Source organism: Heliconius melpomene, chromosome 2 (assembly GCF_056956725.1).
Source record: "Heliconius melpomene rosina isolate 202511_hmr_F chromosome 2, ASM5695672v1, whole genome shotgun sequence".
Classification (NCBI taxonomy): Eukaryota; Metazoa; Arthropoda; class Insecta; order Lepidoptera; family Nymphalidae; genus Heliconius; species Heliconius melpomene.
Window position 1 is genome coordinate 7,665,672 of NC_140390.1, and position 13,428 is coordinate 7,679,099.

A 13,428-nucleotide genomic window follows, 5' to 3' on the forward strand; every position below is an offset into this window, starting at 1 on the left:
TCCTGGTTTTGTTAAAAAATGTTGTACAATTGTAAGATTCATCCTTTGAGCCGTAGCAAAGGAGCATATGCTTGTGGCTGTAAACGCAATAGGTTGTAGAATCGATTCTCATTCGAGGTAATAAAATATTTGATATTTTTATTTCTTCGTTCTAGTATCAAAGCGCGGCGTTGAGTTTCACCATCCAACACACAAGCCCTCCACAATTCTATGGAAAATGGAGTGACAGTATATTAAACTAATTAACCCAGAATCTTCTACATACTTCTATAGGTATACGATATCTCTATTATTAAGTCATTTTACTGTCTGAAATTATCATTATATTTGTTTTGTATTTAATAAAAATATTTTTATGATGTTTTTATGACATTTAAATTTTAATTGGGCTTTGTTAAAAAAATAAATTCTGTTTGTTATATAGAAAATAGAAACTTTTAAGTTTTAACTATAGGTTTCTATGGTCTTGTATTTGTTAAAAGAATCCAAATTTGCAATATTTGATATGCTTACCTACATAAGTATATTAGTTACTATTAACTTTTTTTAATATAATATTATTTTTTTTTCAAATTGCATAATAAGTATGTATAGAACCAGTAACGCGAACTAGTATTAAATAAAACACGTTTTGTTTTTATATTTTAAATCCATGTATAATTATGTAATCACAGAGATAGCAATTAACTTTAATAAGAAGCTTTAGATAACTCTGTTAAAAGATTAAGTTAATCTAGATTTTATGTTAATCATTAAATAATCTAGACTAATATACTACAAGCGTCGTAATAATACTAACAATGGTAGTGGGTTCTATCCGCATTCGAGAGAAAGAATTAAATATTTTTTCCGCTTTGATAAAACAAACTACGACATTAAATTGAACCACCACTGAACAACCACCACACACCACGCAATGGTGATTCAGACGAAAACTGGAAGAAGGGAGTGTCTTGACTCTATATTCATACTGTCCTAGTATGCCCTACCCTGTGCGGTTCAGGATAAAAAGCGAAAAACTAAAAAAAACTATATAAACCATGAACTCCTCCAAAAGCACCTATGTTTTTCAGTAAATATATATATTGTTAGAAATCAGAAGTAAAATATATAAAAAAACGTTTAGTAAATTACAAAACACCTGTTAACACCAGAAGTGGAACATGGAGCAGCGCCTGGGACTTGCGACCACAGGTGTAGGCTTAAGGGTACCCTTTCCGATATATCAACACTCGCCTTGCCTGCTCCAGCCCAGTGTAATTATAAATAGGTGTTAACCACATTTATTATTTAAATAACAATTAATTAATCAAATATATAATTGTCCAAATAATCGAGTCCGCCATTTGTTATTATCTTTATTGTGGGAATGAAATAATTTGTTATGATTACTTTAAAGTTTAAACACAGAGACTGTGGTGTAATTGAGTTACGGCGTTTTGCCACGGAAAAGAAACTAATAGAGATTTGAGAAATAAAAAAAAAAAATTGTACATCCTCATTACGACTAAAAATTTTAAGCATTCCTTAATTTTATCAAATGCCCGGTACATAAGTGAAAAATAAATAGATTTATTTACTTATTTGTTTTTATTGCGACGATAAATTATCTTTTATCTCGCCGTTCCCTCTACGTAGAAAAATAAATATTCTCTTAATAATCATTCTTCAGTCTTGCGGCGTTGAGTTCCGCGGAAAGTGGGGAGCATAGTGTCTTACCTCACAGTTTCCCCTGCCTACCCTGAAGCTAAAAAAAAGGTATTTTTAATAGGAATATGAGTAAAAGATAATAATTTGCAAGCTAATACTGATAACAAAGTCATAGTACGCACTCGATGATAGTACTAGATAATACTAGTATTAAATGATTACGGTGTTAGGGTTGCTATCAATCTATTGTATGTTTGACAATTCTATTTTGTTAGCTTCACGCAGTTTCCCGCACGAGGAAGGCAGAGGGAACCTGAAAAACTAGTAATTGCGTGTTTAGAAGCGGAAGTCGTTTTGCCTCGTTACCATAATGGGAATTGAACCCACAATCATGATAACAGTGTAATACAATGTTGACTGCTTTTTAAGGTGTGCAAGTTGAGTTAAGTATGAATGAAATAAATGTATGAAACTTATTTCTCTATTGTCATATACAAACAAAAGCTTAAATCCTATTTTTTGTAGTCATTTAATTTGTAAATAAAGATATTTTTCAATCATATAAATTTGTTTCATAAAACAAAACTTAAGCTGTAATAATATAATCAGTGACATATGATGGGAATCGAACCCAGAACCTATTGCGTTTAAAGTCATACACTTGTGCCTGCGCCACGACTGGCCTCTTCGTCTTTGGAGTCTACATTAAAAAAAATAGATAATATACACGACAAAAAAAATTAAAATGAATTTACAAAATTCTTCCTAAATATTTACATTACAACATCGATAACCCAAAATTTTACGACTTCGATATAAATGTAAAAACATTGTGTTTTTTTATCTTCGCACATTAACGATGTTTACATGTATAACTCAATATTTTTTTATAAATATACACAAGTCGTTTTTCAAACAATTTTTTGATAAAAATATTATAAGGTTTAGGGGGTACGACATATTTACAGTCTGTATCCCGAATATTGCATGGAAGGCAGAGGAAATCTAGAGTTAAGAGCCTTGCCTCGACACCAGAACGAAAAAAATGAAAATATTACATATTTCATTTCCTCTTGTGGGACCCACAACTTGTAGCCTTTACAGTTTGTATGGAGAGACTGGTCTCAAGATAATTTTACGCAATAAAAAAAACCAGACAAAAGCGAGTCGGATTCGTCCACCGAGGGTTCCGTACACAAATTGGAGGTCTCCAGCTTTTTATGAAATTCAAGCTTAGCTTAGACAGGGAAAGCGAAAAATGAATTGGGTATACAAGTGTATTAAGAAAAAACCTCTTTTATAAAATTAAGTTTTAATTATTTATATTTACAAAAGTACACAATAAAGTAGATAACTATAAGTATTGCGATTTATTTGCTAATTGGTGTTTTATTTACTTTATTCTCAATATTCAAATCAAATTAATAGAAAATATTTTTTTTTTAAATTATAATTATAATAAAAATGATAATTATAATAAAAAAAAAACGATTACTGTAATTATTGCTATTTAAAATACTTTTAAAACAAGAGAATAAAATGTATTACGGCATGTTTATTACATTTCCTAGATATATTATAATATTTAAATGCCTTTTTTAATATCAGCTACTTTAATTAAAAAGTTACATTTACAATACGCTCTATAATTAATTTCTAAGTCTGTTTTAATTTACTATATACATATATATTATATCCGTTTAGATAGTTATTTATAAATATATCTTTGTAAAGACTATTTTATTATATCATTAAAGTAAAAAAGGAAATTATATAAAATTCTGAGCTTACTAGGTCAATTTGGCTCAAAAAAATATCTACCATATAACAATCGGTTTTATATTTTAAAATGGAACTTGTTTATAAAAAAAAAACAATATTCTATAGTGTTTCTAAATTTCATTAATAACATGCTTTATAATTGTTAAAATTATATTAAAAAATATTTATTCCTTTCATACACTGCCCAATGTAAAAACATAATGTTAAGACACTCTGTTCTGTATTTTTCTTCCATTTTAATTAATATTTATATTATATGTCATAATAATTTTCATGCATAAATATAATATAACAATTGATTTATTTAATTTAAAAAGTCTAAATTTTACAGCATAACTTACACTGATTAGAATCGCGTTCGACTCTAAGCGCAACAGTGGTGGATTCGATTTCCGGGAAATGATTTATTTTCATCTCGAAAAAACATGACCTATAAGTAGAGTGACATAACACTAGGTTCAATACCTGTCGTGCTAGAAACAAAAATTACTTGAAAAGGACTTAAATAAAAATCAATCATTGTCACTACTAAGAGAATCTTCATCACTATCACTCGACCACTCTCCTTCACTGTACTCTCTGTCTTTCTTCTTTTTCTTCTTATCACTACTCGGTGTGTTATCAATGGTTTGTAGCCCCAGCTCTCTTGTAGGAGAGTTTGATCTTAGCTCTTTTAATGTATTTGTTAAATCGATGTTTAGTGTTTGAACATTATTTTCTTCTTCAGATTCTTCTTGTCGCCTCTTCTTTTTGCCTTTCGATGTGTGCTTTTTCTCCTTCTTGCGTTTCTTTTTCTTTGAACTGTAATAAGGATAATTATATTATAAGATATGTTTATCATAGTTTTTATAACTATAACATTGTTTACAAAAAAAAACCGATTTCCAGTTTATTCAAAATCTATTAATTATGTCGTGTGAAAAATGTGAATTTAAAAACAAAAAACAAAATAGATTTTATTTCATTAAAATAGAAAGACAACAAGAACAGATTATAAATTGCAATTACTTTTGTTGATTATTTAAGTATTTCTAGAAGCTTTTTACTGGGACGTAAATTAATTTCGCTAAAAAAACAGAAAAGGTAAATAAAATAGATACATTATCTTTAAGTATTATGATAATATTGTCGAAACACTTCAATTGGGGTTTTAGTCAGTCATTCATAAACCCTTTTGACGACCACACCGCAAGATTAAAGGGATTTTTTTTGTTATCCGTAAGATATATCTATCTATCTATATCGTAAGATATATCTATCTATCTATCTATAAGTCGTGGGGCTACAGGGGGGTGCGTGAGATTGTAAGCGGAAGTTATTGTGGGTTCGATTCCTACCTAAGAAATATAAATTATAATATTGTTTTAATTTTTTATTTTAATTTCTTCGCTCTGTTGTGTTCGTATCAGACTGGAGAAAAAATAAATAAAATTAAATTTTTCATATTAATAATTAATAATCTATTCTTTAAGGTTTTAGGTATATTATATGTATAGAATTTTATGTATTTTATTTTTTTTAACTAATACATACCCATCATAATCTGCGTCATCTTCATCTGATGATCTGAAAATAAAGTCCCCCTTTATTCCTCATATAGCAGAGTAGGCAGAGAGATCAAAGAACTGTAGTGTGAAAACACTCTGTAATAGCTTTCCCATCGAATTGGAGGCATAACGTATGTCGTTTTCAGAATTATTGTTTTAATAATTTTAATAATTTCCAAATAATTAAAAAAAGCATTTAATACGGTGCAATTTTTTTATAAAAATGCTTATATCTTACTTTTTGAAAGAAGAAAAAGTTAAGATTTTTAAGTATGTATTCAACTACAAAATGGACACAAGTACAAACCATACCAACCTGTTTTTCTTTCGTTTTACTTTTCTCATTCTGTCGGTTTCCTCATCATCTGCGGAGAAATAAATACATAATGCTAATTTATTTATTTTTATTTTAAATTTTACACTTCCCCATATGTGGAATTGTAAAAATTTCTTCAAATATCAAAGATCCATTGTGTTTCTAAATATACATAAAAATTATCTATACATAATATCTCTTTAATAATATGAATAAAATATGCACAAATCCGATACAAGAGAAATATGGATATTTTAGTTCCAGTTTCTGATACAAAGAACTTGTAGTTGTCTTCTTGTAAATTGATAGAGTAAATTCTTTTTCGCTCGTTGATTCGATTCCCATTCGAAAACGAATCAATACATATATTTATTTTTAAGAAATAAAGCGCGGCGTTGAGTTACGCCACTTAACAATGCCTCTCGAATTCGACAGAAAGTAGAAAACATAAGTTTGAGACGGCAAAACTCAACGGCCCACTTTATCTTATTAAAAGAGTGAAGAAAAAAAAAATTCTGGAAATTTTATTTTAGTAAAGGTATTTAAATTCTCACCTCTCCTATCTCGCTCGCGCCGCCGACGCTTCTCGCGCCTCCTTCTTTTTTCTTCATCACTTTTCTTTTTCCTTAGTGACTCTAATGTATCGACCTATTGAGAAAATAGATAGATTATTTAATAAATATTTTTTACAACGTAAATTTGTTTTTTAGAAAACATATAAAAAAAATTATGTAGCGGAATTTTAACCTGCGCCTTTTGGACCGTCCAAGCGCCGTTGAGCACTGAGCCATAACATTCTCATTGACTAACAACATAAATAAGTTGTAACCAACGTATAATATATAATTATAATAATATATAATTGAGGCCTGTCATTCTTCGTTTTGATGACATTCAAAGCACAATGCCTCTAGAATTCAGTGGAAAATAGAGAACAGGGAGTTTCTTAGCACTAAAATCCTTCTGCCTACCGTCTTTATGTGCGGCATACAGCGTAAAGCTAAAAAAAATATAATAATATTAACATAGCTTAAAAGGCTTAGTGAGACCTACAACACTGGTTTTTTTAATTCTATCAAAATATTTTGAATTGAAATACCATAGCACTGGCAAGAGAAGTAGTGGGCAAGGCGGCGGCAGCGGGATCGACACCCACTTTTTTTAGAAACTCCGCCGCTCTCTTTCTTCTCTCTTGTTGTTTCACTCTGTCCGTTTCTGTTTCTCCTTCAACTTGATAAACAAAAACATATGATTTAATACACAAACAAATTTCTTTAAATAGCTCATTACGTGCCACAATGACGTTATATTGTCATTTTTATTAAACAGGTTTTTTCTGCATACATTGACAATAATAAAAATAGCATGTAAAGACATAAAAAAAAAATTCAACATACCTTTTGAGTCTGACTGCTCGCCGGTCAAATCAATCATGTCAGCCGAATTATCTTCCAATGATATAATTTCAGTTTCCAAATCATCTTTATATTTCCGTTTTCTATCTCTCTCACTTCCCTTATGTCTTTTTCTATCGCGTTCCCGTTCCCGTTCTCGTTCGACACTATGCCTCTCTGTTCTGTCTGTCCGTTCTTTACGTTCAGATCTGTAACCCTTTTTCCGTTCTCGATGTTTTCGTTTATCTCTGCTCCGGCTTCTTCTATCTCTTTCTCTACTTCTTTCTCTTTCCTTCTTTTCGGGAGTTTTATCTTTTTTAACTTCTATTATTGGTTGTACTGTTTTTTCTACTACTAGTGTTTTTTCAACTACTAGTGGTTTATCTTCGATTTTTGGTGTCTCTTTTATTTGGATCTCTTTACTAACTTCTTTAACTTCATTTAGAACTAGTGGTTTCGGTACATTAGTTATTTTGGCTTCTATTGTTTTCACTATGGGCAAGTTGTTTGTTTGTGTAGCCTCCATTTTGTATACCACAATGGGTGGTATATTATTACTAAACACTTGTGGAATGTTAGATTTTGGCATTTCTTTTGGTGGTTCCTCTTGTGTCTCCTCTTTATTTTCGTCCTCGCCTTCCGAACTAGATTCATAGGGTAGTGCCGGTTTAGGCAGAATCGGATCTGGTTCTTTTAGCTTCTTAATTGAGAATGACACTGGTACTGAAAGAAAAATTACTGTTAGTTATATCCAAATATTATTAAAACACATCTATTATAATATACAAAATATTGATGGTTGTGACTTTAAAATTCAACATAGAAAAATAAATATAAAATATATATGTTCGTTAAATATTTATAATATTTGACAAAAATATAAATTATATGTGATAAAGTTGTTCATTTTTTATTTTTATTCCGTTAAAGATTATTTAAAAACTATATATAAACGGTAGTATATAAATGTAAAAACTATGTATATACAAAAATACCTTTATCATCTTTACTGCTCTTTTTATCTTTTCCATTGACATCCATACCACGTTTCTCTCGCATTAATTTCTTATAAAACGTATGATACATATTATTAGGTTCCAAAAATGTAAATCTTGGATCATTTTTAGCGCGCACAATCTCTTCGAACTCGTCGCCATTTCGTGCAACGTACGCCGCCATTTTGTCTATCACTATTTTGACGTCATCGGGTGGAGTGACGATTACAACTTTATCTTTGCTATCTGATGATGAGGAGTCATCGAAGTCTGTATGGAAAAAAAAATAACGATACGTTAATATTAATGTAAGAAATTTAAATATATTTTTTGTTTTGTATTATATTAAAATATTTAGGAGAATGCTTGTGTTTATAAATTTTGTATTAGTCTATTATCTATCCATAGATAAAGATGTGACACTAAATTCCACACCTAATTCAACGTTCTCAACTTCTACGTTATGTAAATATAAAACAAAAATTAAAAATATTAGTTACTAAGCAATTTATGTTCATATAATAAATTAATTTAAAGAAAAGTAAACCGCAAAAAAATACAAACTTAAAAAAAAAAATTTATAAAAAAGCAAACACACCAGAATCATCACTATCACTGTCAGTGTTATAATTCTTCATGAGACTAAGTCCAGTTGACTTTGAAGGTGCGACTGTAGTCTTGACGGGCTGAACCGGTTTCACTTGTTGGACTACTTGCTGAGCTTGCTGGGCCATGTATTGGTGGTAGTAGGCTGCATACTGCTGTTGGACTGCGGTGGGTTGTGCTGCTATAAAAAGATATTATTTATTATAATAAGATTCTAAATTTAAAAAATATAAAGAAAAATTTTCAATAATTTTTTTAGCTTCACGCTTTATACATCACATATGAAGTGGGCCAAGCCTAATGTCAAGACACTTTATTATTCAAATTCAAATTCAAAATATTCTTTATTCAAATAAACTTATAATAAGCACTTTTGAATCGTCGAATGAACATATGAATAAAAAGCTACCACCGGTTCGGAAGGCAGTTCTGCTAAGAAGAGCCGGCAAGTAACTCAACAGTTGCTCTTTTCAAAATCAACTTTATTATACTGTTTCCGCTCGAATTCAAAACGTTCCCGCGGACTAGCGAAAATTAAGGCTACATGAAAATAATTAATTTTGCCGAAGACAGTTTGAACCCACAATAAATGCTTATATTATAATCATTATCCAGGATGGCAAAAAGTTTCAGTCATATAATATTAATTATGTAAATATTCGTAGCAGGATTTGAACCCGATTGCAATTTTACGATCAATTTTTAATTATTACTATTATTTCATTAACTTGAATAGAGCACGACCAGTAGAAATATACACTAGTTACAGTTTATTTATGTTAAATTTAAAATAATATATTGTAATTACTATCGCCAGCGCTCGCGGCTTCCCCCACTGGAATTACACAATTATTTATATACTAAGATGAATTACTTTCGTGCTAATAATTAAATTTTAGCCAACTCAATAAGAACATATTTTGTAGCAATTTTGTTGAATTGAATATTTTATATTAAAAAAAAACTTGTTTTGAGTTCTATTATATTGATAAATGTCACATCTTTTATTTATATTTAATTTTACATAACCAATAAACTAATACAGTTACTAATTATAATTGAAACCTTTTAAATACACAAGACTAACCTTGATAATCCCCTCTATTGTACATGACCGGCGCTCTAGATATCTCAGCATGTGCTCGAGGGGGTAAGGGTTCGGTTCCTGGTGGTGCAACTTCACCTGGAGCTAATTCTGGTGAATAGGTTTCATCTAGAGCTGTTTCTCCGCGCATTTTAGATATAAGTAGTGTATAATCACAGTCTGCTGACGGTTTGTAATGAATACTTGGTATAGACGGAGCCTAGAAATAATGTGAAGAATGTAATTAGGGATAGAGTATGAAGGTATAAAATTAAATTAAATAAGAAATTATACTGTTTGTATAATATTTGAATGTAATACATTTTTAAAAGTGCTATTTCAAACAAAAAAAAAGTTTTTAAACTTTCAAAATTACAAATTAATTTTAACTTTCCATTATTTGTAAATTCAAATTCGAAAAAATATCTAAATTTACAATAATAAATGTATATTTACATAGCCATTAACCTATTCATACATTAAATACAATATAGCTATCATTGAATTATAAAGCATTTATAATTATTAAAACAATAAACTCGATAAAAGTGTTTTTACTATTACATTGTTTATAAATTAATATGTTTCACAGTAAAGTAAGCAGAGTGAACCTAGCGGTAAGTATAGTGAACCTAGCGGTAAGCAGAGGTAGGCAAAGGGGGGGAATTATGGATGCATTACGTGTTGAATGGTGGAACTGAACGCCGCGTTTTTCATCGACACCAGAGTGAAAAAAAGCAAATATTCAATTTCTTAGTTTAACCAGACTCTTATCTCTTAATTATTAAAGTATTAAAATTTTAATAACATACCGATTCTATTACTGTTGATGCTAAGCTTGGATGAAGATATTCTTCGTTGACTTCTTGCTTTTCTGCAAAAAAAATCATATGTTTTATTTTATAAAAAATGATAATTAAAATAAGAAATTATGAGTTGTGGCACTACATCTCATTGCAAATGGGTTTTGGGTTCGCTTCCCACATGAAGGAATAAAAGAATTTAATTTTTTCAATAAGACATAGTGCACCATTAAGTTCTCCACTCAACTTGCTATGTCTCTGTTGCCTATTAGGACACTTCTTTTCCCCACTTCCCACCAAATTCTTGAGGTACAGCATGTTGAGTGGCGACACTATAACAACGCCGCGAGGAAATGAGAATATTAAATATTTGATTTCCTCGAGTGGGAAATCAACCCACACCCAAACCTGTGGTGTTTACAATAGCATGCTTGTGCCCCTGCCCCACAACAACTTAAAAAAAAAACGATTATTTAACCTAAGCATCAGCTACTAGAATAACATGATTTGCATCTAAATGAATATAGAGAAAGTTTGATTGCTAATTAAGATAGCTTTCACTAAAGTCAAGCTATTAAATCAGGACAAAATCAAAGTAGTTCAAATATAAAAAGAAATGTGTTCTAAAAAAAATAATAGTAATATACCTGCCATATATATTATGATATCACATTACAAAAGTTGCATATAGACAGAATATTGAACTTTATACCTTTCCTATTTATAAAATGTTACCTAATACTATTTCTATAATGTACGGCTTATTTTAGTTTCTAATACAAAATCTCATTAAAGTTTCTGTATGCTATCTGATTACCAAAACCTGTTATAAACAAAATAATATAAATTAAATTAATTTTTAATAGTCCAAAGTACTATTAAAGTTTATATGATATGCTTTCTTAGCAATTAACAGTTGTGGGTTTGTTTTCCGCTAAGTGGAATGAATTATTATCTTCATTCTTCATTTCCATTATCTTCATTCTGTTCTAGTTACAATACTCAACACTCAACAAGAGTTGCAGTACTCAACACATCTAGCTCTACACACATCACATCTAGATATCAATCTAGAAAATACTACAAAAAATAAGGAACAGTGTCTTAACACTAGGTTCCCTCTACCTATGTTTCTTCATTATCGGGATACAGCATGAAGCTGAAAAAAATCTCACCTTCAACAACTTCAGTCTTTTCTGGCCACTTTCCCGCTTTTACAAGTCCTGTTAATGCCGTGTAGTAAGGATTCAATGGTGAGTCCTTATTAAGAAATTTGAACTGTGGATTGTCACACTGCTTCGCCTTTATAAGTATCTCCATTTGGGTGCCTTGAGATGCAATGAACTTGGCTGTTTTTTCTATTATTGCATTTTGTTTTTGTGTGTCAGGCTGAAATAAAAGATAAAATGTATTAATAATATAATATTTAAAATAATATTTAAACATCATCTTTTAAAATATAATCATAATTGTAATAAACTAATAATTTACATGTACTTACAAGAACTGTGTCTACAGGTAGTAAAGCCTTAAATGCTGTTGTAGGTTCAAAGGGTTCTTCAACTTCTGTAACTTGAGTTTCAGGCACTGACTCTGATGGTGTGTCGTAATTGAATCCTACTTGACCATAACCAGCTGCATGGAGGCGCTTCAGTTCTTCCTCTATGACATAAATGTAAAAAATTAATGAATTCATTAAATACGCTGTAGATTTTTGTTTATTATAATGTTTTACTTGTGCAGGGGCACAAGCATACCATTGTTAATTCAACAGCTGTGGGTTCATTTCCGACTCCAGGGAATGAAATATTAAATAATTTTATTTTATTCTGCATATAGGAATCAACACATTGAGCCATGTTGTGGAATTTAATGCCACACAAAAAATATGATGGATTCAAAGTTCTACAATTTTTGTTTAAAGTAACTGAACAAATTTAATCAGTCAAATATGTTTATCAAATAAAAATACATTGGAATTTTATGAATGGAAAATTAATAATTGATACCTTTATACATTTCTTCTTCATCTTCATCAGTATGGAGGGCCCTGTACCTCTCCTCATCACAAAGCTGTTCCACATCGAGTTCTGTTTTGGTGAGCTCCACTCTCCAGTCGAAGCCTCCGGGAGGGGCTTCCAAAGTCGACAGATCATGAAGAGCACCTCTTGCATCATACCTGTCCACATAAGAAAATATATTAGTTGTTTCATTTTAGATGTATGCAATAGTTACAGTTAAAACATACAATTTTATATATATGGCTATACCAATCATTCATATATCACTATACATTCCTAACCCTCAAATATTCTAAATATAGTAAAAGGATGTATCTTTTGTGATAATTTTTACTTAGATGTAAATAACCAATCCTTCCAGATACAACAACATTCAAATTATTCAAAAATGGTGTATTTATAATTCTATCGTATCGTCGGCCCATACAAAGACAAATATATTTATCGTACATACTCAAGAATGCCTTCTTAGGTTATACATACCACCGGAGGAAGTCACCATAAGAAAATGCGAGGCAGCCGCTTCATGTACGGCAATCCCTGCTGCCTGCTCGTCTCAACGGGAATGTTCAATATTGTCTGCGAAATACTTAGTATCTTCCAAAAATTAATACTTTCTGATTATTTACTATACTTTTTAACTTTTGAGCGCCACAATTAACAGTCTTATAGTAAAAAACGGATCGAACCTGTCGATTTTCAACGTTTCTTCCCCCATCCACGGAATGAGGTGTTTGCCTTGATCAATGTGCAGGGCTTTATCATCATCCCTGAACAGTTTGCAGGAATAGCCGAACACGAATAATTCTTCTTTCTTCTCTTTACGTTCACTTTTACGCAATATTCCAGTTTCAACTTGATTATTAGTCCATTTTAAAGCCATTTTTGGAAAATTACACTATTTTAAGAGTAGAAAAATTAATCACTACAACTGTGAACACGCCATCCATTTACTTGTAAGTTGTAACTTGACTTGTTTCTAAATTCTAAAACTCATTTTATCTGTGGTTTTTGCTTTGACTTAAAAAATAGATGGAACAGACGTGTTATATTTTTCTATATAACTTTCCGTTTTACGGAAAATTACTTAAAATATTAAATGATATATATTATTAATTACAATCAAAATTAATTACAAATATTTCTAATTATTAATGTGAACAATGTCCTACGATTGAATATTTTTTAAATGACATAAATTTTATAATCAGCTTATATTATGGAATGCCG

At 30.3% G+C, this 13,428-nt stretch overlaps 1 protein-coding gene across 4 annotated transcripts; it reads right to left on the reverse strand.

Moving 5' to 3' along the window:
• Positions 1 to 2,945: 2,945 nt before the first annotated feature.
• On the reverse strand, positions 2,946 to 13,195 carry su(w[a]) (suppressor of white-apricot). Of its 4 annotated transcripts, none has more exons than XM_085199668.1 (14): positions 12,888 to 13,194; positions 12,187 to 12,356; positions 11,679 to 11,839; positions 11,353 to 11,566; positions 10,187 to 10,248; positions 9,378 to 9,594; positions 8,283 to 8,468; positions 7,685 to 7,954; positions 6,693 to 7,412; positions 6,395 to 6,525; positions 5,850 to 5,943; positions 5,296 to 5,344; positions 4,966 to 4,998; positions 2,946 to 4,233 (listed from the first exon to the last, which is right to left on the reverse strand). In XM_085199668.1, exons 1-14 carry the CDS (start codon positions 13,079 to 13,081, stop codon positions 3,945 to 3,947), a joined length of 2,790 nt encoding a protein of 929 aa, XP_085055794.1. In that variant the 5' UTR covers positions 13,082 to 13,194; the 3' UTR covers positions 2,946 to 3,944. The 4 variants fall into 4 exon arrangements, 3 of the variants coding, with proteins under 3 accessions (XP_085055794.1, XP_085055783.1, XP_085055804.1); XM_085199657.1 differs by having other exon boundaries at positions 8,283 to 8,471; positions 12,888 to 13,193; XM_085199678.1 differs by having other exon boundaries at positions 8,283 to 8,471; positions 12,682 to 13,028.
• Between the last annotated feature and the right edge of the window lie 233 nt (positions 13,196 to 13,428).